The sequence below is a fragment of the Misgurnus anguillicaudatus genome, chromosome 9 (assembly GCF_027580225.2).
Source record: "Misgurnus anguillicaudatus chromosome 9, ASM2758022v2, whole genome shotgun sequence".
NCBI lineage: Eukaryota > Metazoa > Chordata > Actinopteri > Cypriniformes > Cobitidae > Misgurnus > Misgurnus anguillicaudatus.
In genome coordinates this window covers 24,905,132-24,930,939 of record NC_073345.2, presented here as the reverse complement: position 1 = coordinate 24,930,939, position 25,808 = coordinate 24,905,132, and the positions used below count along the sequence as shown (strand labels likewise).

The following is a 25,808-nucleotide window of genomic DNA, read 5'->3' as shown; positions in this document are numbered from 1 at the left end:
TGATATGGTGTATCATTATTTAAAATGTTAACATACATAAAATAAGCCAATTAAGCTAAAAATATTTAATAAATAAATATTAACATTTAATGAAGGCTATTAATAAAATGTGCTTTGGCAGGCAACCTGGTGACGCCTAAGTTATAAGAAAATCTAAACAGAATACAAAGCAGAATATAAAAACGAAGCCATGCACTGCAACACAAATGAAACACAACAAATAAACCAAAAACACAAGACACTTTCTCAAAAAGCTGTCCATCTGATCATACACAAGACAGAAATATCCTACAGACAGTGCTTCCGAAAATAAGACGAGAGTGCAACAAACTTTGAGTCATCCACAACAACAAAAACAACCTGTTAAGGGCAGACCTATACCAAATATAAAGCAAGCCAGAACCTGTTGATTTATCTTCAGAAAATACTGAACAGAAAAGCACCAAATAAATCAGTAAAACCAACATCTGAGAATATGAATGTGAACATGGAATGAATGTCAACAAAAGACTCCTGACACTGAGTGTAAAGCAGAAAGTGTGATGTCAACAACTACCACAATACAGCAAATCAGAACTGATGATTTAACTACAGAAATACCTGAAGCCACAAATCTTCAAGAGCCTAGGGCCACCATTAAAGAAAGTAAAAGGAACGACAGCAGGACTTCAGGAAAACATAAGATGCCAACACAAAATTGTAGAAGACCTGTGGAGACAGCAGCAACCACATACAGTAAAGACATGCTAGCATATCAGAAACTGCTGAAATAACTTCAGAAATTAAAGATATAAGTTATCCATCAATGTATTTCATTGAATTATACTGTCATGGAACATGGGATAGATATGACTCAGAAAGCTACTTGGAAAAAAGCAGAACATTCCAGAAAGGACTTTAATGAAAACAACAGTAATTGTGCCAACAAATACTGGAGAAAACAGAGAGCGCTGAAGTGACAGAAATCCCTTGATCACAAGAGACACTAAAATGCAGATGGAGATGGTTGCTTTGAAGTAATTCATTGCACCACATCAGGTCTGAAAAATCCTGGAAGAAGATTATGCAAATGATCTCCAATACTACTCCAAGATCATATTTGCCAACAACTTTAAAGCCAAAAACTAAGTTTATTTTCCTCACAGACATCACATTTGATTACAAATCTAAGTTTTACACGTTGTCAGAGAAAATGATCAAAAAAAGGTCCCTATAGCTGCAGGGCCAGTACCCTTTAAAAAGATCTTGATGTGTACCTTTAACTTACAGGTACCAGTATGTACCTCTGAGGTAGTATAGGTGCAATGTGTACTTTTTGAAAGGGTACCACCGCAGTGACAGCTATAGGTACCAGTTTTTTTCTGACAGTACACAAGTTAAGAAAATCAGACTTAAGATGACAAGCACCACATCAAGTAGAGTATTTCAATGGCAAATTACAATTACACATCGCAGCTTGAGTATAATAACAACACTTAGCCAATCAAAATCTATTCAGAGGTTTATTAGCATACTACATTATATAAATTGCTTTCTGTGTAAAAACGCAAAGCTGCAATCCGTGATATTTTGAGATGGACTTCACATGTTCTCTGGGGACACAAAATATTAATTTGATATCTTAAAAAAGTATTGTGAAATGTCCCCTTTAATTCATCTTTAATTCTGTACAATTAAACCTCTGAAAAATTAGGCTATTAACCAACATTGTATAAATTAATATGTTTTGTTTAAATCAAATTGATTTGATCTGGACATTTTTTTTGTTGCTGGTTAAAAGTCTCCTCACATCCTGATAGCAGTACGCGATATGTTTGAATTGAGATGGATTCAGATATTCTACATTGATGAAACATTGTGTTGCTTATGAAATTTATGTTCGTTTATGGATTAGCATAACGATATAGTTACTACGTATACACAACCAAAAGTGTGCTTTAACTAATTCTGATGAAACCAGTTGTTTATGTTGCTCATTTTGGTAATGTTATTCACTTTGTATTGCAAAGTTGTCTCACTGGTGAATGAGACATGAAATGTGGTGGACGTCTGATCTGTGAAGCCCAGACTCACAAAATTTTGTTGTATAGTCACGTAATTTTTTAATTCTTTTTTTCTGATATTATCACAAATTTAATAGTTTTATTCATGATCGTATAATGAATTCCTGTTTTCGTGTGATCATCACATATTGGTTACTCAACTGTTTGGTCCTATTTTCTTACCATTGTCGCTTCAGTTTAGGGTTAGATTTACATAAAATGACATCCCTACCCAAACCCCACTCTAACCCTACGCCAGGCGACATATAAAAAATAAATCAGAAAAATAGTATAAACCAATACATAAAGTGTAATTCTAATGCAAGCACCAAATCTAACCCTAAACCGAAGCGACAATGGTTTAAAAATAGGAAAAAGAAGTTTCCTATTTATTAGTATTGGAGCAACCAATACGTGATAATCACACGAAAACAGGAATTCGTTATACGATCACGAAAAAACTTGGAAATTCATGATAAAATCACGAATAAAAGAATACAAAACTACGAAACTTTATCACAAAACCTTGTGAGACTGGGTAGATATGTGCATGTTTATGTGTTTTGAAAGAGGCATGACTTTGGATGGCGATTTGAATGGTGGGTGGGATCGTGATTTCATTGCTAGTCAGCTACAGTAAGCACTTTTCAAAATTAGATACCCTACCTTTAAAGGAACAGTATGTAGGATTGTGGCCAAAACTGGTACTGCAATCACAAAACTTGTGGCTAAAACTGGTACTGCAATCACACCACTTGTGGCCAATACACAACATGACAACATAAACATCAGTTGAGGGCTGCAACTCCACTTTTTAAATGACAATATGCTGGCCGGACCACTGTTGTCATTGATATAAGCATTTGAAATTAAATTGATTTCTTATTGTCTAGTGACATATCAGGGCCATTTTATGATTAATTGATATAAATTTCTTACATAATGTTCCTTTAACTATATGAATCAATAGCTTACAGTAGCGAATTGGGGAAAGTAATAATGAGACAGATTTTTATGTATATTGACAATACCTGTTTTGTGTATTTTTAACCAGAAAAGTTACAACTATGCAGCTTTAATGAACCTCAGTCATCTACAAAACATCCTTACATCTGCAGGTGTTAGACTGTTGGTACAACAAAGATTACATTTACCTAGAAAAACAAATCTGATACTTTAATAAAGTTATTTTAATTAATGTTGTGTGATTACAATACATGTATAACTTGTAAATAACTGTACAAAACATCTCCATTTTTTCAAGGTTGTAATCTTTACAGATTCCATAGATTATTCATCTATTTCTCATAATTAGATAGACTAAACTGACTTTATTGTTTTGAATAAAAATCAGTATAACTTACTCAATTTTAAAACCAACGTTCTCTCAGTTTCTCAGCCTGGAGGAGTCTTTCTGATTCACACAAATATTGCACTGGTGTTATACGACGGGAGTCAAATGACATAAAATAGTTGGCTATTCAATATTGCAGTCAGTAGCCTGTGTCTTTAGCAAAGGGACTTCGTGATGTCAGCATACTATACAAATACAAACAAATGGGAGGGTCCAAATTTTCAGGTAATAAGAGACAGCTGACAGCGAACAGTTGTCTTTCAGTTGTCTCTGTTCAAGAGTGATGGCGGGGTAAAGGACAAGTTTAACATGCGAGAAACTTTGAAGAAATAACAAATTACTGGACCTTACGGTAAGTCTATATAGATAGATATCTCGACACGATTGTGTTTCTCTCTAAAACAACCAAAAACCGCGAATATTAAATTGACTTGCATGACTTTTTAAAGTGAAACCGCTGAATGATTTGTTAATATGCAACCCAAATGTGTATTTATTGTGTATTTCAAATATGTAGATTCGACGAATATTCAACGGAATAACGTATTTTTATTGCCTTGTTGTAAATGCTTTTAAGTAAACGTATTTAGCTTTGTTTTAGGGCAAAAATGTGATGAAATGCGTTTGAGGGTTTTCACTTAGGTTTTATTACAGTAACAACAGTTTACCTAGTAAAACAATAATAACCACAAATCTACCACCGTCTCTACAGTTTAGCCATGATGATGTTATTATTAAACGATGGTAATACAAGTGTAATACAACTGTGAATAACTTTTACACGGGTTCGCTTACAGATGCACCCAAAATTTAATTTATTGTAAAGATGATAGACTAAATTTGTAACCCTGCACAGTTAAAATGGCTAAAGTCGTATTTACCTCATTACAGTTTTCTACACAATATAACATTCATTGCAATTAACCTTAATATATTTAACATTGACTGAGTAAGGTCATGTCAAAGATTAAGCAAGGTAAAAATCGAAAATGTGATGCTCCTTAATAAGATTAGATTTCTTCCACTTGAATTTCACAGACAGGGCTACTTATAAAATAACTTTATATTAATTTTACATTATGAAATAATGATTTAAAATATAAAGCATCTGAAAACGTCTTTAATGAATGCCTTGTTTTTCTGTTTGTCAGCAGAATACTGCAAGCTCAAAAGGCATATTGACTGGGCTCAACTTAATACGGAGCAAACAAGATAAATATGGACTTAGACTTGGACGATAACATGGTGAGCACACAAAAAGGAGTCAACAATGTGACCTGCTGGGTATGAAGAAAATTCTCATTATATAGAGTGACCAGCGGGTCATCATTATAACAAAGGTCACACAACTTTCCATTAAAGTGATTTGAATCAAGTGTAGAAGCAGCCTGTCAATAAATAATATGGCTTGCCTCAATTGTCTCAAAATCAATGTTCTCCGAGTTTTTCCATAATAGGAACTGGAATTAAATCAGATTTTCTTATCGAAGCCTAAACAAGAAAAATCTTTGATAAATCCCCATGAGCCATCATTTCCAAAGAGAAACAGATCTGTGAAAGTAGACACAACTAGTTATTTAATGTTCTCATGGAAGAGCAGACTGCATTGTTTACCTACTGTATAATACCGTACTTATCAAAATTCAGGTAAACAAGCTGTAAATGTTATCGATTTCGACACAGGCATGGAGTCTGTCACAAAGCGTCTGCTCAAGATCGTGATAAAATTGTTAGAGCACCAATGTAACTAAAGGCGATATCAATTCCTACATGCTATCTTCAAACAAATACTGGAGTCCTTAATCGAACAACCAGAGACGTTGACTTTTCCTCACAATGAATCTGACCTCCAAACTCCTGGATCTCATGCTGGAAGCTTCCAACCTCTCTCGCTGGCAGTTTATACAGGAATACTCAATCCCGCCTTTGGTGGCAGTGCCCAGACTCCCAAGCCCCCTTCTTCCGGTCTTTGGTCTGCTGTATGTGCTCATCTTTGGGCTTGCGGTGGTTGGAAACGGATCTGTGCTGGTCCTTTTATGTCGTAGGAAGGCTCTGCAGTCTCCCAGCACTTTCTTCATTTGCTCTCTGGCGCTCAGTGATCTTCTCATCTCGATTGTATGTGTTCCTGCAACACTCTTACAGCACTTCTTCAGCAACTGGTTGGCAGGCAAGTAGGCTTTCATTTATACACGGTGACAGGGTCCAGTTTACGTTAGGTTAACAGTAGAAAGCAGTGGCGGCCGGTGACTTTTTTTCGAGGGCGCACACTCATCTAAAGGATTATTAGGAACACCTGTTCAATTTCTCATTAATGCAATTGTCTAATTAACCAATAACATGGCAGTTGCTTCAATGCATTTAGGGGTGTGGTCCTGGTCAAGACAATCTCCTGAACTCCAAACTAAATGTCAGAATGGGAAAGAAAGGTGATTTAAGCAATTTTGGGCATGGTTGTTGGTGCCAGACCGGTCGGTCTGAGTATTTTACAATCTGCTCAGTTACTGGGATTTTCACCCACAACCATTTCTAGGGTTTACAAAAAATGGTGTGAAAAGGGAAAAACATCCAGTATGCAGAAGTACTGTGGGCGAAAATGCCTTGTTGATGCTAGAGGTCAGAGGAGAATGCGCAGACTGATTCAAGCTGATAGAAGAGCAACTTTGACTGAAATAACCACTCGTTACAACCGATGTATGCAGCAAAGCATTTGTGAAGCCACAACACACACAACCTTAAGGCAGTGGGGCTACAACAGAAGAAGACCCCACCGGGTACCACTCATCTCCACTACAAATAGGAAAAATAATCTACAATTTGCACGAGCTCACCAAAATTGGATGAGTCTCAATTTCTGTTGAGACATTCAGATGGTAGAATTAGAATTTGGCGTAAACAGAATGAGAACATGGATCCATCATGCCTTGTTACCATTGTGCAGGCTGGTGGTGGTGTAATGGTGTGGGGGATGTTTTCTTGACACACTTTAGGCCCCTTAGTGTCAATTGGGCATCGTTTAAATGCCACACCCTACCTGAGCATTGTTTCTGACCATGTCCATCCCTTTATGACCACCATGTACCCATACTCTGATGGCTACTTCCAGCAGGATAATGCACCATGTCACAAAGCTCGAATCCTTTCAAATTGGTTTCTTGAACATGACAATGAGTTCACTGTACTAAAATGGCCCCCACAGTCACCAGATCTCAACCCAATAGAGCATCTTTGGGATGTGGTGGAACGGGAGCTTCATGCCCTGGATGTGCATCCCACAAATCTCCATCAACTTCAAGATGCCATCTTATCAATAGGTGCCAACATTTCTAAAGAATGCATTCAGCACCTTGTTGAATCAATGCCAGGTAGAATTAAAGCAGTTCTATAGGCAAAGGGGGTCAAACAAAGTGTTAGTATGGTGTTCCTAATAATCCTTTAGGTGAGTGTATATATATATTACTATTCACAGTTCACACACACACATATATGACGTAAACAAAAACTTTTATTCTGCTATAGATTAATCAGGATTAATCGTTATGCATCCCTACTCCGAACACACATTTTGAATTTGTGCCCTTCTAAAAAGAAGTTACCGGCCGTCACTGGTAGAAAGAAGGAAACAAACACATTGACATTTACATTTATGCATTTGCTTTTATCCTAAACTACTTGCAGTGCATTCAAGCTTTTTATTTTTTTAGTATGCGTGGCATTTGTAAATCGAATCTACGACCTTTTGTGTTGCTAATGTAATATTCTACCAACTGAGCTACAGGAAAAATCCTGAAACTTCAGGAAGGTCGCCTAGTGTGCAAGTCTGGCAAGTGAATGCTATAGTACTATCTGAGGACAAATTGAGTAATCATTGTAGTCATGATATGAATTATCATCATTACCATAACATCGACAATATGTGTTCAGTTTGGCCTTTGACATGAACTATATTAAAGTTGTTTGATAATCACAACGTCCTATAAGTAGTGTAGACCACCACCATGTCTACAGTTCATTAAAAATGCATCTATCGTGCTTGTAACAACACATTGTTAGCAGAAAAACCTTCATGAAGACCAGGAGGACACTTTTCTTAGTTTGTTTGGTATTGATTTCTCTCAAGTCCCATTATCCGCTTTGTTATGTCCAACAATGTTATCCATTTAAATTACATTTCCAAGTAGCTTTTAATGAGATGCGTGGTCACTATGGAATAAGAGGTCTTGTAACCTGGTGAAAGCTGCTGCTGAATTGTAAATAAGCCATGATTGTATATTGTAAATAAGCCTGGTATTGTATTTTTCACTTCAATTATGGTTCTAAAAATATTTGAAAATAATAAACATTAATAAGCTATTGCTTGTGTTGCTGTACAGTAATATTCAGGTTCCTTCAAGACTACGTTATTCAGGGCATAACTGTAGGTCTGAATACTTACAATGGTGTGCAGCAATCATAAAATGGATGGGTTGGCAGATTGTGTCCCTTGTGTTCAGTGAAATCCATTTTTGAGGAAATGCTTTCAGTTGAAAACGTATATGAAAGCAATTTCATCTTGTAGATGCTAAACAAGTCACCTTTTAATTAATTTGAAGTAGTATTTCACCGTTTCATACTGACAGTTATCAGATGCACATAGGTCCAAAACGATTTGTTATCCATTATAAGTTTTTATATCTAGTAGAAACATAATATATCTGATAAAAAACTGAAATATCCTTGATTTGTAATATACCCTCATGTATCTTATAGACTGCTTGCAGTTTTTAGGCAGTTGAGGTCAGTGACGTAAGTAAATCCAGACGTCATCACCATTGAGTGACTGTGTGAGTTGAAGTCAAATGTGCAGACCATGCTGGGAAACCAAATAACCAACAGTACCTGGAAGCTTTTTGTACAATAGGGAGCATTACTCGGGATAAGAAGGCATTCTCAGAAAAAACGTACATGAAGGTACAAAAGTTGTCACTGGGGTGGTACCTTTTCAAAAAGATACAGTTTTACCTAAACGGTAAAGGTAAGGCACACATTGGTACCTTAGAGGTACATACTGGTGGTCGCCATGAATTGGAAGTCGTGATTGTATTATTTTCCCTGTAGTGACGTATATCCAAGTAAACTGGCTTTTAAAATAAAATAAAAAAGGTAGGGCTGGACTTGAATTCGTCCATTGAGAATTGATTGGATTGATGGAAGTTGGGTCATGTTGCTAATGCTGCGATCTTATCCAAGACCCCGCCCACCTGCCATACCATATGACCGGAAGTAAAGAGATATTTTTTGAGGAGGGGAGGAGATTTGCGTTTTTGATTAAAGATTATAAGGAAACATGATTTTTTTAATGGGTACATTTAACAAAACTTTTTTGAAAATGTAAAGTAATTCTTTGGTGTCCCCAGAGTACGTATGTAAAATTTTTGCTCAAAATACCCCATGGATAATTTATTATAGCATGTTAAAATTGCCACTTTAGGTGTGAGCAAAAATGTGCCGTTTTTGGGTGTGTCATTTAACATGCAAATGAGCTGATCTCTGCATTAAATGGCAGTGCTGTGGTTGGATAGTGCAGATTAGGGGGCGGTATTATCCCCTTTTGACATCACAAGGGGAGCCAAATTACACTGACGTATTTTTTTCACATGCTTGCAGAGAATGGTTTAACTAAACCAAGTTACTAGGTTGTTCCTTTTCACATTTTCTAGCACTGGGGACCCAATTATAGCACTTAAAAAAGTCATTCCTAAAAATAGCACAACCCCGCAGTTTTTCATTTCAATTCCATTGTGACTTTAAGAACCTAGAGTCTAAAAGCTTTTATGCAGCAACATTTGTCTAAATTTAGTTAGTTATTTTGTTTTCAGAGTATATTGAAATGTCTAAATATCCTTGCAAATTTTTCCAAGGACATCAGAACTTGTAAAAAAGTATCTAGGTGCCGTTTTTATTTTGCTTAATATTTTTATTCATACGCATATTCACCTAGCACGTATGAATATAATGTTATGTTTTAGTCTTTTACAAGAGCCACTGACCTTTTGTAAAATGATAAGTCTATTTGATGTAAAGTCATGTACAGTGTGAATTACAGAACAGTGATGCTGGTAGATGCATGTGAAGTTATGCAGGATCAGTGAAATGAAAACAGGAATTAGTTCATTCATATTCTTTTTTTGATCTACAGGGGATTTTCTTTGCAAGTTAATACCATTCCTTCAAGTGACAGCCATTGCGACAAGCATGCTCACCATGACATGTATCGCTGTTGAACGTTTCCAGGGTATCCTTTATCCCCTGCATGTACGCAACAGCTACTTTTTATGTCATGCCGTCAAGATGCTGGGTGAGTAATAGAGACCGAGAATGAATCAGACAGACAATTTAGATGGTTATAAAATATATTATGATGTAAAATGTGATACAGATTGCAGTTTATTCTGAACCAGAACAGACACTTAGGGGCAGTTTCCCAGACAGGGCTTATCCTAGTCCCAGACTAAAATGCATGTTTCAGCTACTTTAATTTCAAAACACCTTGTACTGACATATTTTAACATATATCGGTGCCATTGTTTAATCTCAAAATGCACACAAGTAATGCTTTTAGTAAGGTTTGTTAAAACTTCTTAAATGTCCTAAAATAACTAAGGCCTAGTCCTGGATTCATCTAAACCCTGTCCGGGAAACCGCCCCATAGACAATCGTTTTTGATGCGTGTGCAGCAGGCACTTATTTTGACAAAACACGTGATGCACACAGGATCTTTCAACACGCAGAACCCATATTTTGAAAAAGCGCTCCTCGGATGAGCAGTCACGAGCCGCCACTGCTTACACCATTCCATAATAGGAAATAACATTACATTTAATACATTTTTAAGATTGTGACAAACCATTTCTTTTTGAAGGGGGCTTTCTTAGTGGGTAACTTTGACAATAGTTTTTGGATACACATAAAATACGGGATATTACAATTAAACAGTATTATTTTTGTCTTGATTGTGTAATCTTATTAAAGTTAAAACTATGAAGTGAATTTATATTTGAGGTCATTTTCATCCTCACCATTGTCGAGTTATCTTGTCAATTAAGAGAAAACATTTCTCTGCCAATGACGCTTCACTGACAATTTTTTTTTACGGTAGTCTGTAATTCTGCTATTATTTAGATGTAATTCTGCTCTTACCCAATTTATAAAAAACTGAAGCAAAAACGAATCAACAACTTTTTAAACTCTGTATATTTTGATCTTTTTCTTATTCTAAAAAAAAAATAGCTTTTTAAAAAAAATTTTAAAACCTACCCATATTTAAAGGTGGGGTGCATGATCTCTGAAAGTCAATGTTGACATTTGAAATCACCTAAGCAAACACGCCCCTACCCTAAGAGAATCTGGACCTTCTTTTGATAGACCCACCCCACACATACGCAACCCAGTCAACGATGTCGGTTAGCAGAACGCCCCTTACTGCTGATTGGCTACAAGTGTGTTTTGGTAATCGACCTGACTCCGTTTTTCAAAAAATTATGCACCCCGCCTTTAAGGGGTTATTAAAAGAGGGCAAATGAAGATAGATTGTTTGTTTGTTTGAAAGCAGAGGGTCTGTTCTTACATTTGATATATTTTTATGTTTATATATTTATAGAAGAAAATATGTAATGTAAACCTTGTTTTTAAACAAATGATGTGACTTTTTCCACACGTAGCTGTGTAATTGGGAAAAATATATTTTTTGTAATGGGAAAATAGTAGCATTGATGCTTTAAATTGATGAAAATATATGAATAATATACCCAAATTAGAGGTACATGCAACTATTACCCTGATATTTCTATGAAGCATTTCATTAAAATATTTGATAACTGTTCTCTAAAACAGTACAGTTTGTTTTCAGACTGATAAAAACTACATTACCTAAATAAGTAATTTAATGTCAGTCAATAATGGAAACTGCAGCAAAAATAAACAGCAAGTTACACAATGCATATATTTAAGCCAAGCACAGAGTTGCATCAACAATTTTTGAAGGCAGCTTTTTCAGTCGTGTCTACAACTTTGACAAGGGTTTATTATATCCATAAAAGCTTAGCCTTCTCAAACTTAGTGGTTTTAAAGTTCTGTAAAAGAACAAATATTGTGTCTAAGTATATGTCTGTTTTATCTTTACAGTAGGTGTCTGGATGGTTGCTCTCATAATTGCAGCTCCCATGTTGTTTGTCCAGAAAGTGGAGGTAATTATTCAGTGTTATACAAAACAACAAAATCACTACCTTTACATCCGTTGTGCCTCTAGCTGTCATAACACCTTACACAACCATTATACTGACCATGATATGTCAAATATTATTTAAAGATTATTCACACTCGCCTCCCTAATAGGCATGCTATTCAGCAGACAAAGCTCAAGTCATTGCCTGTCACAATAAGTGGACACAGTAAACTAGGCCATGAACATTTGTGCGCTGTGTTTAGTGACAACAAATAAATTTTAGAGAAACCCTCATTTGCTTTCAGTGCAATGACTTTGAATTTAAACAAAAAAGAAAACAAGAAAAAACCTGCTGATAGTTTAAATATGGATAAAGCAAATCTTTACTCCTCATGATACTTACACCCAAAGGTTACAGCCAACAATAAAGACACGTTTCAACGCAAGAACTCTATTAGATATTAAATTGGACTATGCGGGTGATAAAAGAAACTATTTTGGGCTTCTTTTGAAGCTCCTTTTTTCCCTGAGATGTTTAAAGATGGAAATTTCAATGGCCTCTTATCATGTTTGTAAAAAGTAAGTGTTATTTATTTTCTTTGTGCGTGCAGCTTTTACCCTGTATGTGAACATTTTTGAGGTCATGCATTCAATCATTCTTTGTCCAGACCCAAATGAAAATGGATGGCATGCTGTTTTAGGGAGCAGATAAACGTCATATCAAAGATCAAAAGCTTTTTTGTACCTATCATGAATACCAAAAAGGGGTGACTGAAAATTCATTTTGGAAAATGATGAATATAAATCATATTGAATAACATGGCTCATTCACACACTTGGATATTTAAGGAACAAACTAACTTTTATAGATTGTAATTTTTTCAGTGTTAATACTGAACATATTATTAAAGGGACATTCCACTTTTTTGAAAATATAATTCTTACCGTTTTGAAATCTATTCAGCTGATCTTCGGGTCTGTCGCTAGCACTTTTAGCATAGCGTAGCACAATCCATTAAATCTGATTAGACCATTAGCATCGCGCAGTGATATTACACATTGCCCAAAATTAGTCCCCTTGGTTACTTTCAATGGCAGGGGACAATTTTCGGGCAGTGGGTAATATCACTATGCCTGCTGCAGCCATGCCACAGCAGCAAAGCCACTGATCAATACGCCAGAATGAGAGCACAGTCCCAACCATATCTGCCCAGAAAATCCCAACTTTTAATCTTCCGTCAGTCTTAGTAAACGATGTAACTACAGAAGAGTCAAGTTTTAAATTGGAAAAATATGGAAACTATTTGGTTATTTTTGTTAATGGTCTAATCAGATTCAATGGATTGTGCTAAGCTATGCTAAAAGTGCTAGCGCCAGACCCGAAGGTCAGCTGAATGGATTCCAAAACGGTAAGAATCAAATGTTTAACTCTAGGGGAGCTGGAAAATAAGCATATTTTTTTTAAAAAGCGGAATGTCCCTTTAAAAGTGGTATACAGTGGCAAGAAAAAGTATGTGAACCCCTAGGAATGAACTGGTTTTCTACTGTGATTTGCCGTAAAATGTGATTTGATCCTTATCTAGGTCACAACAATAGACACACACAATGTGCATAAGCTCACAACACAATAATAAGTCTAGTTTCTTGTGTCTTTTTTGAAGAAAAAAAAACCCATTAAACATTTACTGATAAAAATGTTACAAATCACTGTAGAAAGCCAGTTCATTCCTAGGGGTTCACACAGTGGCGGCCAGTGACTTCTTTTTTCGAGGGAGCTCGATGCGAAGTTCATCACAACATGTATGTAGCACGTCATGTGTGTGGTTCCTAATTTCAAAATATGTGTTTTGCGCATCGAGTGATCCTGTGTGCATCACGTGTCTTGTCAAAATAAGTGCCTGCTGTAGACGCGTCTAAAGGGTTTATGATAAAAGACACGCTCGCGTTTGCCAGATACTCGCATAATCTCATGCGTAATCACAGTTTAGTGTTAAGGGAGTGTCTTGCGTGTATTTTGTGAATGTGAGCATCTCTTATATCATAAACGGTTTTGACGCGTGTGCAGCTGACACTTATTTTGACAAAACACGTGATGCACATGGTTCACATGACGCAACAAACACATATTTTGGAAACACAAGCAACACACATGACACTCCGAACACTTTTTTTGAATTTGCGCCCCTCGGATGAGCAGTCACGAGCCGCCACTGGGTTCACATAGTTTTCTTGCCACTGTATTTCAGTTTAACTTGTTTAACAGACCAAAACTGAAATTATGAATAATGACTAAATTTCAGTTTTTAGTTAATTTATCCTGTAATGTTTTACCTTTCAGGTGAAATATGACTTTCTGTTTGATGTCCACCACACCTGTTGTTTGGAAGTATGGCCAAGCCAGCAGCAGAGGAGGGCTTACACTACCTGTCTGTCAGTTCTGGTTTTCCTGGCCCCCTTGGTGACCATGGGCGTCTTGTACTGGAAGATTATAAAAGAGCTTTGGGGCAAGCACAAAGTTCATGACGTCATGTTTCAAACACTTCCAGGATCTGAAATCAACAAAATTACCAGGTAAGTTGAAGAGAATATGCAGTTTGCTGGTCACCAGGGGCACCACTACATGGTAAAAATTATTCGCTGCCTTCATTTTTTTTATTAACTCAGATTTTCAAGTCATTTCAACTTAATATTTCATCTTAACTAGAGATGAGTTGTTATAATTTATAAAATATAGTTGAAATAAGTCAACTTCATTTTATTAGTTGTAATATGAAATGTGGCTTTTTTTAAAAAACGCTGTGCTTCCATAGGAGTTATTCAATCTACTTGATCAATGTTCATGGCGGCCATGTTGTTGACATAGAAACCACGACAACTGTCAGTCTGTCAATTGACAAGTGAGGCAGCATCGGTATTATCCATGGTATTATCGATGTAATTTTTTTAAACAGCGCGATGGTGTGTGGTGTAATACACGGCTGTTCTAACAACAGCAATAATAACCCCAGAATTAGTTTTTATGCTATACCGACTGTAAAACATGAAAGGAATGAGACAGAGGAGTTGAGCCAGCACAGGCTAGCTAGGATAAATAGGCTAAACTTTCAGCCAACTCCCCACAGCAAAGTCTGTCCCCATCATTTTACCACAGGTAACGTTAGGGATATATGCCTCATAGCAAAGTCTGTTCCCATCATTTTATCACATGTAGAAAACATTTCAGTTTTTAGATAACTTAACGTCACCTCACAGCAAAGTCTGTCCCCATAATTTTTATCACATATGGTTAGCTGTAAGCAGTGGCTGAAACTACTCTTTTAAATAAGCTGCTATAAATTGAGACAGTTATTAAATTAGTATTAATAACTATATTCAATTCAATTCAATTCAATTTTATTTATATAGCACTTTTCACAATACTCAATTGTTTCAAAGCAGCTTTACATTAATAGAAGCAGTAAAAGCACAGAAAAATGACAGATAGCACAACATAATACACAATAGCATAAGCTGTCAAATTTGCTGAGGCTATGACTCGACATTATGAACGAGCGTATTACTAATGTAACGTCTAGGAGAAGAAGCTAAATTAAGCCCAAGCAGGCTACCTCCCCGGGGAACATAATAGGTCTGGCATTGATACTAGGTAGGGAATTAACATTATAACGATAACTATAAAAAATATAGTTTTGAAAATCGTTTTATATTAAAGAGAATAGCGGATTTAACACCAAAACTACAGATACAATGAACGACATCGTTGGGATCACTTTCTGAGCGATTTTTCCCACCTGATGAAGGATAAACCTCAGCCAATCAAATCTATTTGAACTTTAAGTGCACACGCACTTAAAATGACAGTGAAGCTCATTGCTGAGGTCAATAACATAAAATTACCTGCAGTTGCTGTGAAAATTTACTACGTAATGCTTTTTATTCTATTACATTAACTAACTGTTATGTCAAAAGGTAAGCTACAGGCAAGTGATTTGCGTGAGTGCCGTGAGTGAATTTGCATAAACGTATCGTTTGGTGATGTGGACGCTAATATATATATATATAATATATATAATATAGTTATCGTTATAGTTATCATTATAATGTGAACGGCCCTTTAGTGCTTGTCTGATGTATGCGGATACTGTAGGAACGATATAGTTATAAATATCCGGATAAGTTACGGCTGGCAATAAGGACGGATCTTTACAAGGCTATTGGGTCTATTCCTCCCAAAACATTAGTTTTGCAACAACAGACTTCAGAGCGGCCAAAGCGTCAACAAGCTTCCCCTGTAGTTTTTGACAAGTGTCCTTGACCAGGCAGCCTGAGCTTCTTTTGAAGCTCAAGTCTGCAGCGCTGTGGATGTACAGTAACACTTTTCACGGAATTGTGTATCGGTCTACGGCGGGTCACTGCCGTTGCTGGTGGCAGAAGTTGAACATTTTTCAACTTTTCAAGTCCCAACGTGTGCGTCAGCCAATCAGATCGCCTTATGCATATAACCTAGTGCCAGCCAGCATATTATGGTTATGTATTGCCAAAGCATGTGTTGCGGCCACGCTTCTTCAGACAGGCCTTCTGTCAAGCGTTAACGCTTGCGCCCCGTGTGAATACCGTTAGTGATGCCCCTGCTGGTCACAATCAAAAAAATATGTGAAAATAAGGTGAAAGTGAAAATAAAGATCTGCCAACTGTACATTATGACTTATTTAATATATCCATTATATACAATACCATTCAAAAGTGAAATGTTTCCCTGTGATCCTTAAAATATTTGAATATGAAGGTGTACAGTATGTTAAAATCTATGGAATATTTTTGACTTGGATTGAATATTGAGGGAAAAGCAGCCAATAAGAGCCAAGAATAGATGTGAACTCTTTCAAAATTGTTTAAAATTCATCTCAGGATGAAACGTCAGGAAGCAGCTTGATAAAATGCCATGAGTAAAATTTAGCAAATTCAAAGCAAAGGCCAACCATACTGCAGATGATAAAGTTTTAATTTATTTCGGATGTTTTAATCACAGCATAATTCCCACAGTTACATTTGTGTTACTTCATAGGTTTGATTAATTTATTATAATTATATAAAATATAAAGTTTGAGTAATCTTTTCCATTTTTATGTTTTTGATGTCATGTATGTGGTGGAGAATAGATTCCAATAATAAATAATAGAAGTAAAATACTAGACAGTGTGACATGGGCAACCCGTGATTATAATCAGATTCTGATAACATGTCTTCCCAATACACACGAGTGAAAGTATATGATTCAGGCAATTGTGCTTTGGCATCCTGATATTATGTGTAGTTGCTTCCAGGTATGATGATTTTAAGAACTCAATTGCTGTTTGATTGACACTCATGTGTGGTGGTATTGCTGTTACTGACACCGTGTATTACTAAAAGAATGCCACTTGTTCTCAGGAGAAAGAAACGTGCTATAAGAATGATGGCCACTGTGGTGCTGCTGTTTGCCGCCTGCTGGGCTCCTTTCCATCTGGTTTCTTTGCTGCTCGACTATGGTAACGTGAAACATTTTTTGCTGTTCTCTCCTCTCCTCTATTGTGCCGTATGCTGTCCTTCCATTTCTGCTTTTTAAGCATTTCCAGATTGTGAACATTAGCAGCCATCTACTTGTTCTTTTTATAAGAACATTTTCATTATAGTTTCTTATTCTTAACCTTCAGTTAAGGTCTATACATTATTGCTGAGAATCCTCGTCATGAATTTATTGTCCTCGAAACATGTCCTCGTGATATTTTAATCCCTCTTCTGGACAGTTAATTTTAACTGTGCTGTGTTTTAGCTCATCTTTCTGCTTCTACAGTGACCTTCAATGGACTTAATAGCACCTTTGCTATTGCTTAAAATAATTGTTCACCTCTAGTCATTGGTTAAAATAAGCAAACTAACATCACAGAGCTTGCCATCCATTTTTCTAGCTTACAGCTGTGAAATGGCAAAACGTTGCTATGGTTACTGTTACGTCAGCCATACAGGAGCGACTTGAGGATAGTTGTAGTGTCTCCAATATTTCATGCGTGCAATATGATTTATAAATGAGTTCAGAGAATTGAAACCCGGGGGATTTTTTATAAAGATGTTACAAGGTCAGAAAAAAGGTCTGTTGCAGAAGTACACCTAAAAAGTTCCTCAAAGGCACATATTGGTACCAAATTAATGAGTTTGGTTCCAAAACGGGATAAACGCCATTTTTAACAAAAAATTGTTACTGCCTAACACCCCATTCAGACAGCCAGCGACCACCAGTAGCAAAGCGACGTGATCTCATTAATCTCAATGGAAACCTGGTGACTTCCGGTGACACGAGCTAAATGTTTTTGACTCGATGCGGTGTGGATGCGCCTGGAACAAACGAGCGTGTCGCATACCGCGCGCCTACATTTGAAATATCAAACTTGAGAGCGCAAAAGACGCGAAATGTGAATTGCCCCTAAATCAATATTATATTTAGTCAGTATTAAAAAGTAAATTCTTCATTTTATGCAAAATCCGATATCCACTGTGTTATTCTGTCATCTTTTTTCCTTTTTTTTTCAAACCGCGACAAACGTCAGTCTTCTTTCTCTGCATAATGCAATAAATCCGCTTAACCAATCACAGCGCACCATTACACGCATTGTAAACAACAATGGTGGAGCTTTGAATACACACAGAATCCTAGTTTTCCTCATCTACTTTGTACTTCTTGATCAACAAACAAACAAAACCAAAATAGTACTTTGATGGCATTGATAAACCTGTGGTGGTTTTCTGTGGCGGGGAAGAAACGTATGCCATCAAAATCTAATAATTTACGTGAGAGGCACTTGGGAGGAAAAAAAATGCCTGCTGTTGCTTGTTCTCACACGATAGCATCAAGCTTCTGTCATGCTAACACATTGACCGCAGGGAATCTTATGAAAAACTTTTCATTATTTTACTCAGTCAACAAAAAATCGAGCAGGACCAAAACATTTTTACAGCTGATCAGTGTCAAAAAAGTTCAGCGACGACATCCCAAGGATGACAGCAGCAATGACACTGTTCTTAATATGACAAAGGAAGTGTTTTGATTAATGCCATTTATGTTTTTTTTTTTGTTTTTTATTAGTGTATACCACTAGTCAACTAAATTAATATAACATGGCAAAGATGAATGCACATTTATATATTGATTCAACAGATTTATAGCATTTTGGGAAAAAAAATGATTTATTGCATTTTGCGAGAAAAAGTTGGATTTGAATTTTTAATGTTTTTATAACCTAAAGATGCTATGTGAAAGTTTGTAACAGAAAATAGTGGTTTTCATCTTGTCACTTTCTTGGTATAGAAAACACGTTTTACCAAAATTTGTCAAAATGGAATTATTGCGTTTTGGAACCAAACTCTTTAAATGTACACATATCTGTACCTAAATGGTACATATTAGGACCTTTTTAAAGGGCACTGCCCTAGTGGCATGGATAAAGAAAAATTAATTTTTTGGACCATTTAATGTTTTCTTTTAAATTAAATTGCATGGTAAATCATTTATTTGTTTTTTTAATCCATCTGACATCACTTTTCTAAATGCCAAGGAAGATATTTGTGACCAAGTCAGTGAAAACCCAAACTAAAATCAGACTTTGTGATTTACTGTTTTTTAATTAAATTCATCCTACATAATGTAAAGAACATTCTGTGAAAAATTAACTTGATACCTTAAATAATAACAATTTAAATCAATGTGAAATCAGTGGATTAAATCAAACTTGGATGCTCTTAATCTCATTATTAGAGACTTTAGCCTGGATTTCACAGACAGAATCACATTTTATGTCAGTTAAGAGTAAATACATTGCTTCAGGCTGAAGGCAAGCAAAACAGTTTTTAGAACATCATTTGCCTCTCTCTCTGTCTCTCTCTCTTTTGAGATGATATGGTGTAGTAATGGTGCTTTATGTTCTTTGATCGATGATGAGCTGTTTTTACAAATGTGATGTAATTTAGTATTTTGGTTTGGTTGTGTTTTTGTTATTTTTCTTTTTGTGATGTGTGATGTAATGTTATCAGTTATGTTTTTGAAGTAATGGTAAAATAATATGAGGTCGCAGTAATAAATAGGCCTTTTAAAGTTCAATTCTCTTTACAGTATTGTTTATCTCTGCAATACTCCTTTCTTTGCCTCCTTTCCAAGAAAATAAAAAAGCAGCTTATGCATGTGCTTCTCAACTAACACACACACACACACAAAAAGAAAAACACATTAAATGAAGAACCAGTTCCAGTGAAATAGCATTTATAAACATCTGGCTTCCCTGAAGAAATAATGTGTGTAAAGCCTCTTTTGTACGTGAATAAGGCTTCCGAGGAAAGAATACAAAAGTTGCATGCTTTATTAAAGCTCACATAACACACGCAGTTTCTGCATTTCTGATGTTAATCTGGAGTACCTATAGAGTAGTATGACATCCTTTATATCTCCGAATAGTCTTTAGTTTAATCAGATTTATAAAAGAAAGATTTGATTTACCGAATCTTTCCGATACCGATCGAAGAATTTAAAAAGGAGGAGTTACTACCACGGGAGGAGCGAGTACGAGTCATGCAACACTATACAACACTGTTTCATTTATGATTCACTACATGTTCGTGTCATTTATATAATATGCACGCGACTATTTCCAACATAACACAGAAGTCTTACTTTCCGCATGCAACTCATGACCCGGTTGAGACTTTTCAATGAAATCCAGCGCATCAAACACACACGCAAAACTCCGCTGCTACCCCGGATAATAAACTATATCCATTGTTTTCATAAGGCTGGATTTCTTCTCCTTACATCCAAAACACACTTCTTCTTTCATGTGGTTGTTGAGTTTTAAAATTAAACAAAGCTGTCGGTGATATGATGTTTGCAAGTTAGCGTCTCCCACTGATTGACGGGTGGGCGGGGTTTTCCGGGGGAAGTGCCTATAAAAAGAAGTGATGCGTATCAAAACCTCCGAAACATCAGTTGGACCTGTAATCGAAAAAAACTTTCAGAAACTTGTACGAACCCTAGCGAAGTGCATTCGGCACAGAAATACTCTGTAACACGCCCAACTGCTTTTTTGACACGTTGCCTACGTTTAGCATGAGGAAACAACTCTATAACTGTGTTAATAAGTGAGAATGATTGAAATACCATTGAACCTTAAATAATCCAGACACAATTTTTGCAAATGGATAGTTCACATCCTGAAAGTTGATTGGTCAACATCCGTGCTATATTGTAGATATAACATAGCTCTTGACCAATCAGCATAAGTCTTATTTGCTTTGCTTCTAAATGTATTGTGCTGCTCACAAACCCTTATTTTAGTTGCATAGCAACAAAATTACAGTGTATATGGCCAAAATAGCCCCATATACCCTTTTATAGTGCACTTTTATAATGGTATCTGGAGAAATGGTGGAGATAATTGAGTGCACTGACTCAACTTCATGATCTACCGTAATAACAAGTGTACAACCAATGTACATTCAATGTTTAGCCTCCTACCTATCCATTATGAGGATGATTACCTGAATGAGAATGAATTCTTGTGTCTCTGCAGAAGATGTGCCCGTAGTATTTCCAGAGCATTTCCTCGTTTTCACTCACTCCTTCAAGTGGACTATATTAATGAAGTAATTTAGGAAATAGTGAACGAGTGCAATTTCAAACACAACTATGGACAATACCTTACTGGAGAAAGACAGAACTGAATGGGTTTGCTTAATAAACGAATGTTTTTAATAATAACTTTTAAATGTTCTTAAAGGGACATTCCACTTTTTTTGAAAATATGCTCAATAAGCTCCCCTAGAGTTAAACATTTGATTTTTACCATTTTGGAATCCATTCAGCTGATCTCTGGGTCTGGCGCTAGCACTTTTAGCATAGCTTAGCATAATCTATTGAATCTGATTAGACCATTAGCATCGTGCTAAAATATAACAAAAGAGTTTTGATAATTTTCCTATTTAAAACTTGACTCTTCTGTAGTTACATCATGTACTAAAACTGACAGAAAATTAAAAGTTGCGATTTTCTAGGCAGATATGGCTAGGAACTATACTCTCATTCTGGTGTAATAATCACGGACTTGGCGTAGTGATATTACGCACTGACTGCTTGAAAATAGTCCCCTTGGTTACTTTCAATAGCAGGGGACTATTTTCGGGCAGTGCTTAATATCATTCCACCTGCTGCACGATGTAACTACAGAAGAATCAAGTTTAAAATAGGAAAAATATCAAAACTCTTTGGTTATTTTTAGCGCAATGCTAATGGTCTAATCAGATTCAATAGATTATGCTAAGCTATGCTAAAAGTGGTAGCGCCAGACCCGGAGATCAACTGAATTGATTCCAAAACGGTAAAAATCAAATGTTTATCTCAAGGGGAGCTGAAAAATGAGCATATTTTCAAAAAAAGTTGAATGTCCCTTTAAAATTTTAATGTGGTAATATGGTGGCAAATCTCTTACAGTGCATAATATTAAACATTCCCTCTTTTATATAAACCTAACTTTCTTTTTGACCTAACTACTATTTATTTCAAACATGTTATAAAATACTTTAATCTTCATCTGTACCTCGCTTTCTGTTTCTGAACACAGGTCAACTAGACCTCGATCTCGACACAGAGTTTCTCCTGGTCAGTGTGGTTCAGATCCTGGGATTCAGTAACTCGGTGTGCAACCCGCTGGTTTACGCCGCCCTTAATACGACCTTCAAAAGAGACTTGCTGGCTCTGTTCAACCGAAGACGAAACACGGGTGGAGGTTGCTGCTGCTTCTGCAGTGTCTCTGGTTCCTGTCGGGTCAGGAGAAGCCACAGGCGAGTCGGCGTCTCTGCAGTGGAGTCAGTGGAACCAAGACAAGGCCTGGAGACGACGAGTAGACAAGGAGGAATTAGATCATGGAGCAAAGTGGCATGGGAACCCGAGGCAGAAAGACCTAAGTCCAATCTGTTCCCCCACATGTTTACTGGCATCACATCTAAAAAGTGCTCCAGTACTATGATTTTAAGTGTTATTGACCCACCGCACACAGACAGCACGTCTGGATCTGACCAACCTCTAACGGTTATGCTAGACGGGTGAATGTATTGGATACCTGTCCGGATACCTGGATTTGCTCAGATGTGAACAGACCATCAGTGATTCACGTTATCACTTTGATGTAGAGGAATTACATATTCTTTATAAATCATTTTAAACAATTATAATCTCAAATTTAAGATTACTGGTCAAGATAGCTGTCATATCTCATGATGTCTGATTGAAGATAGATATTAAATATTTTAAAGAACATAGAGGTGGATTTTGTTTTGCCGCAGGCTCTTTTGGAAATGTTGGCACAAAAGTTGGCATGTCTGTAAACTTTGCACATGGAAAATCAAGGCAGTGAAAATCTTACATTAAAAAGACATCATGACTTTGCCAGCAGAATCCTTCTCCAGCCTGAATTTACCCTACGGATAATGATAAGGATGTTCAAACAGGGAACGCACATCAAATGACTTGCAGCTGCTGATATTCAAACCTTTGAAGAATCTGTGGCTCGCTGCCCTTTTAAGAGCTAAGGTTATATAAATTGAAATTATATATAAATGAAAACAATGTCTCCGACATGTGAACATCTCATTTGGTCAAGGCAAAACTAGCGACATGTTATGGATCTGAGCAATTCACTGAGGTAAGCAAGACGATGTTTGTTAATCATTGTATATGCCACAGGCAACTGTTTTAGACCAATATCTAAGTTTAAGGAGGGAATTCACCAATCATAAAAATGTTTGTATTTGCCTGTAAAAGCTATAAGCAAATGATTTTATGCAGAAATCATACTTTATTAGAATCCAAAATGAAGGATAAAATTTAGAACAAACCTAATTAGCCAACATTACAGACTTGTGAAATATTAAGGAAATTGAAAGAGTAAACGATGATGTAATAATTTACTGTTTTTGAGTAGTAAAAATGATCCAAGCAAGTTTTATTGTGTTTAAAAGATATCTAATAGCCATTCAAACACTGTCCAGACTAGTCCATAGGCTAAAACAAGGCAAAATTTGTGATGCAAGTGAAAATTTAAAAGACGCATAACTGTAGCCCCCCAAAATAAATAAATAAATGAAATCAAATGAAAAGTTTGGTTCCAAAACATGCTAAAATTTTTGGATTGTGCATTCAAATTAATATCAATCCAACCAACGCTATCTCATGGCAATTTGTAAGTATTTTACTAGGTGGCTAATTCGTATTAATTTGTACGACGTACTTCGTACATTTTTTAACGATTTGCCTTGACCCCTGTGATGTTGGGGTTAAGGGTGGGGTTTTGTTAGTTTTTTTTATGATAATCGTACGTTTTTGCACGATTAACTTCGTACTAATATACAAATTAGCCAATTCGTAAAATATGTACGAATTTTTATGAGATCAGGCTGATTCAATGCAGTTGCACTTAAAAAAAAAGATTCATTCAATTTACTAATTTTTTAAGGTAAGTGGTTGCAATACATTTATTTAAGCTACATTTAAACAAAAGTTTTGTTTTGTTTTGTATTCCAGTTTTTTTTGTTTAAATTTAGCTTAAATAAATTGATTGCGACCACTTACCTTTAACAATTTGAGTAAATTGAATGAATGAATGAATTTTTTCAGAGTGGTTTGTTTTGATAACTAACAAAAATACAGCTAGCACAATAAAATCACGATAACATAATAATAACATAACTTTTTTTAAAGTTATCTCGTTTTGGAACCAAACTCTTTAAATACCTTGCTATCACTGTTGACTTTGCTTACATGATGATCTATCATCTGTTTTCAATTTATTAAAGCAAAAATGACATGTAACCAAATTCAAGTTTATTTTGGCTATAATTGGGTTACTCATAGCTGGGTCTATGGTTAACCTAGACGGTAAAATTATGTCTATTGCATGCTGGGATGTTATATTATTCTGCAATATTCATCTAGTTTCGGCAAAAAATATTCAGTCACATTCTGTGCACACAATAGACACATATTTAATTTAATAGATCTATTTACATACAAATATTTGTCTTCCTTTTTTTTCAGGATGATGTTCAGCCTCTTACCTTGGATTTCTGTCTCCATGTGGTTGGGCTCAAGTCTGCTGGAAGTCATTGGAGTTAAAGTTTATTCAGCAGGGGTCTGCAGATTGCTTTGGAGATGCCTAAATGAGAGTTAAGTGCATTGCATCCACCATGAAGTGGAGGTGGATTTACATTAAAGTGGCAGAAAACACAGAGGGGAAGTCTGGCAACGGGTCCCACAGCCCACCAGAACCATAACAGTCTGAGGATGTCTGATTTTAAATGATAATGTATATTATATTTGTATATTTGAAAGCTTGTATATTTTTCTATAGGAATACAAATTGTCTTAATTTGAGTAGTCTATGTTTGAAAAAAATAAAATTCAGCATTTTTTGTCAAATCAACATATATTTTTATTCTACTTTAACTTAACACATTAAAGGGACTCTCCATTTTTTTTTATAAATATGCTCTTTTTCCAGCTCTCTTAGAGTTAAACATTTGATTTTTACTGTTTTGGAATCCATTCAGTCGATCTCCGGGTCTGGCGGTACCATTTGTAGCATCGCTTAGCATAATCCATTGAATCTGATTAGACCATTAGCATCGCCCTCAAAAATGACGAAAGAGTTTCAATATTATTTCCTATTTAAAACTTGACTCTTCTGTAGTTACATTGTGTACTAAGACCGACTAAAAATTAAAAGTTGTGATTTTCTAAACAGAAATGGCTAGGGACTATACTCTTGGACATTGCTGCTGTAACATGGCTGCAGCAGGTGCAATGATATTAGCAGAGCTGGGTAGTAACTGATTACATGTAATCTGGATTACGTAATCAGATTCCAAATTTGAAGTACTTGTAGTTAAATTACATTTTAAAATTCTCTGAATTAGAGTACAGTTACTATTTTTTTTGTTACAGATTCCTTTACATGGATTACATTACATATTACTTTCTTATTTTTCCTACTTTTTAAAATCTTTTATAACATTACAAAAGTTTTCATAACCCAACAGATCCACAAGGGTGGGCCTAAAATGTTTCATATATTCTATTAATCTTCACATACTGTATACATAGCATTGTAAAGGTCTAAGGATTAAGGTAGCGTGCACA

The 25,808-nt window shown here is 35.9% G+C and overlaps 1 protein-coding gene across 4 annotated transcripts; it reads left to right on the top strand.

Moving 5' to 3' along the window:
- Nucleotides 1-3,489: 3,489 nt before the first annotated feature.
- Nucleotides 3,490-25,153, top strand: LOC129424228 (pyroglutamylated RF-amide peptide receptor). 4 transcript variants are annotated; one of them, XM_073871348.1, is made up of 9 exons: nucleotides 3,490-3,748; nucleotides 4,551-5,563; nucleotides 9,572-9,730; nucleotides 11,557-11,618; nucleotides 13,935-14,167; nucleotides 17,027-17,124; nucleotides 22,237-22,800; nucleotides 22,958-23,316; nucleotides 24,708-25,153. In XM_073871348.1, exons 2-7 carry the CDS (start codon nucleotides 5,233-5,235, stop codon nucleotides 22,719-22,721), a joined length of 1,368 nt encoding a protein of 455 aa, XP_073727449.1. In that variant the 5' UTR covers nucleotides 3,490-3,748; nucleotides 4,551-5,232; the 3' UTR covers nucleotides 22,722-22,800; nucleotides 22,958-23,316; nucleotides 24,708-25,153. The 4 variants fall into 4 exon arrangements, with proteins under 4 accessions (XP_073727449.1, XP_073727448.1, XP_055036802.2 ...); XM_073871347.1 differs by having other exon boundaries at nucleotides 22,237-23,316; XM_055180827.2 differs by having other exon boundaries at nucleotides 4,548-5,563; nucleotides 22,237-23,316.
- The last annotated feature ends 655 nt before the right edge of the window (nucleotides 25,154-25,808 follow it).

Excerpts from the sequence above, each read along its gene's own strand:
- LOC129424228 (XM_073871348.1), top strand. The coding sequence starts at position 5,233 with ATGAATCTGACCTCCAAACTCCTGGATCTCATGCTGGAAGCTTCCAAC. Across the intron at positions 9,731-11,556 it reads TCATGCCGTCAAGATGCTGG|TAGGTGTCTGGATGGTTGCT; the intron begins GTGAGTAATAGA and ends TTATCTTTACAG. Across the intron at positions 17,125-22,236 it reads TTCTTTGCTGCTCGACTATG|GTCAACTAGACCTCGATCTC; the intron begins GTAACGTGAAAC and ends TTCTGAACACAG.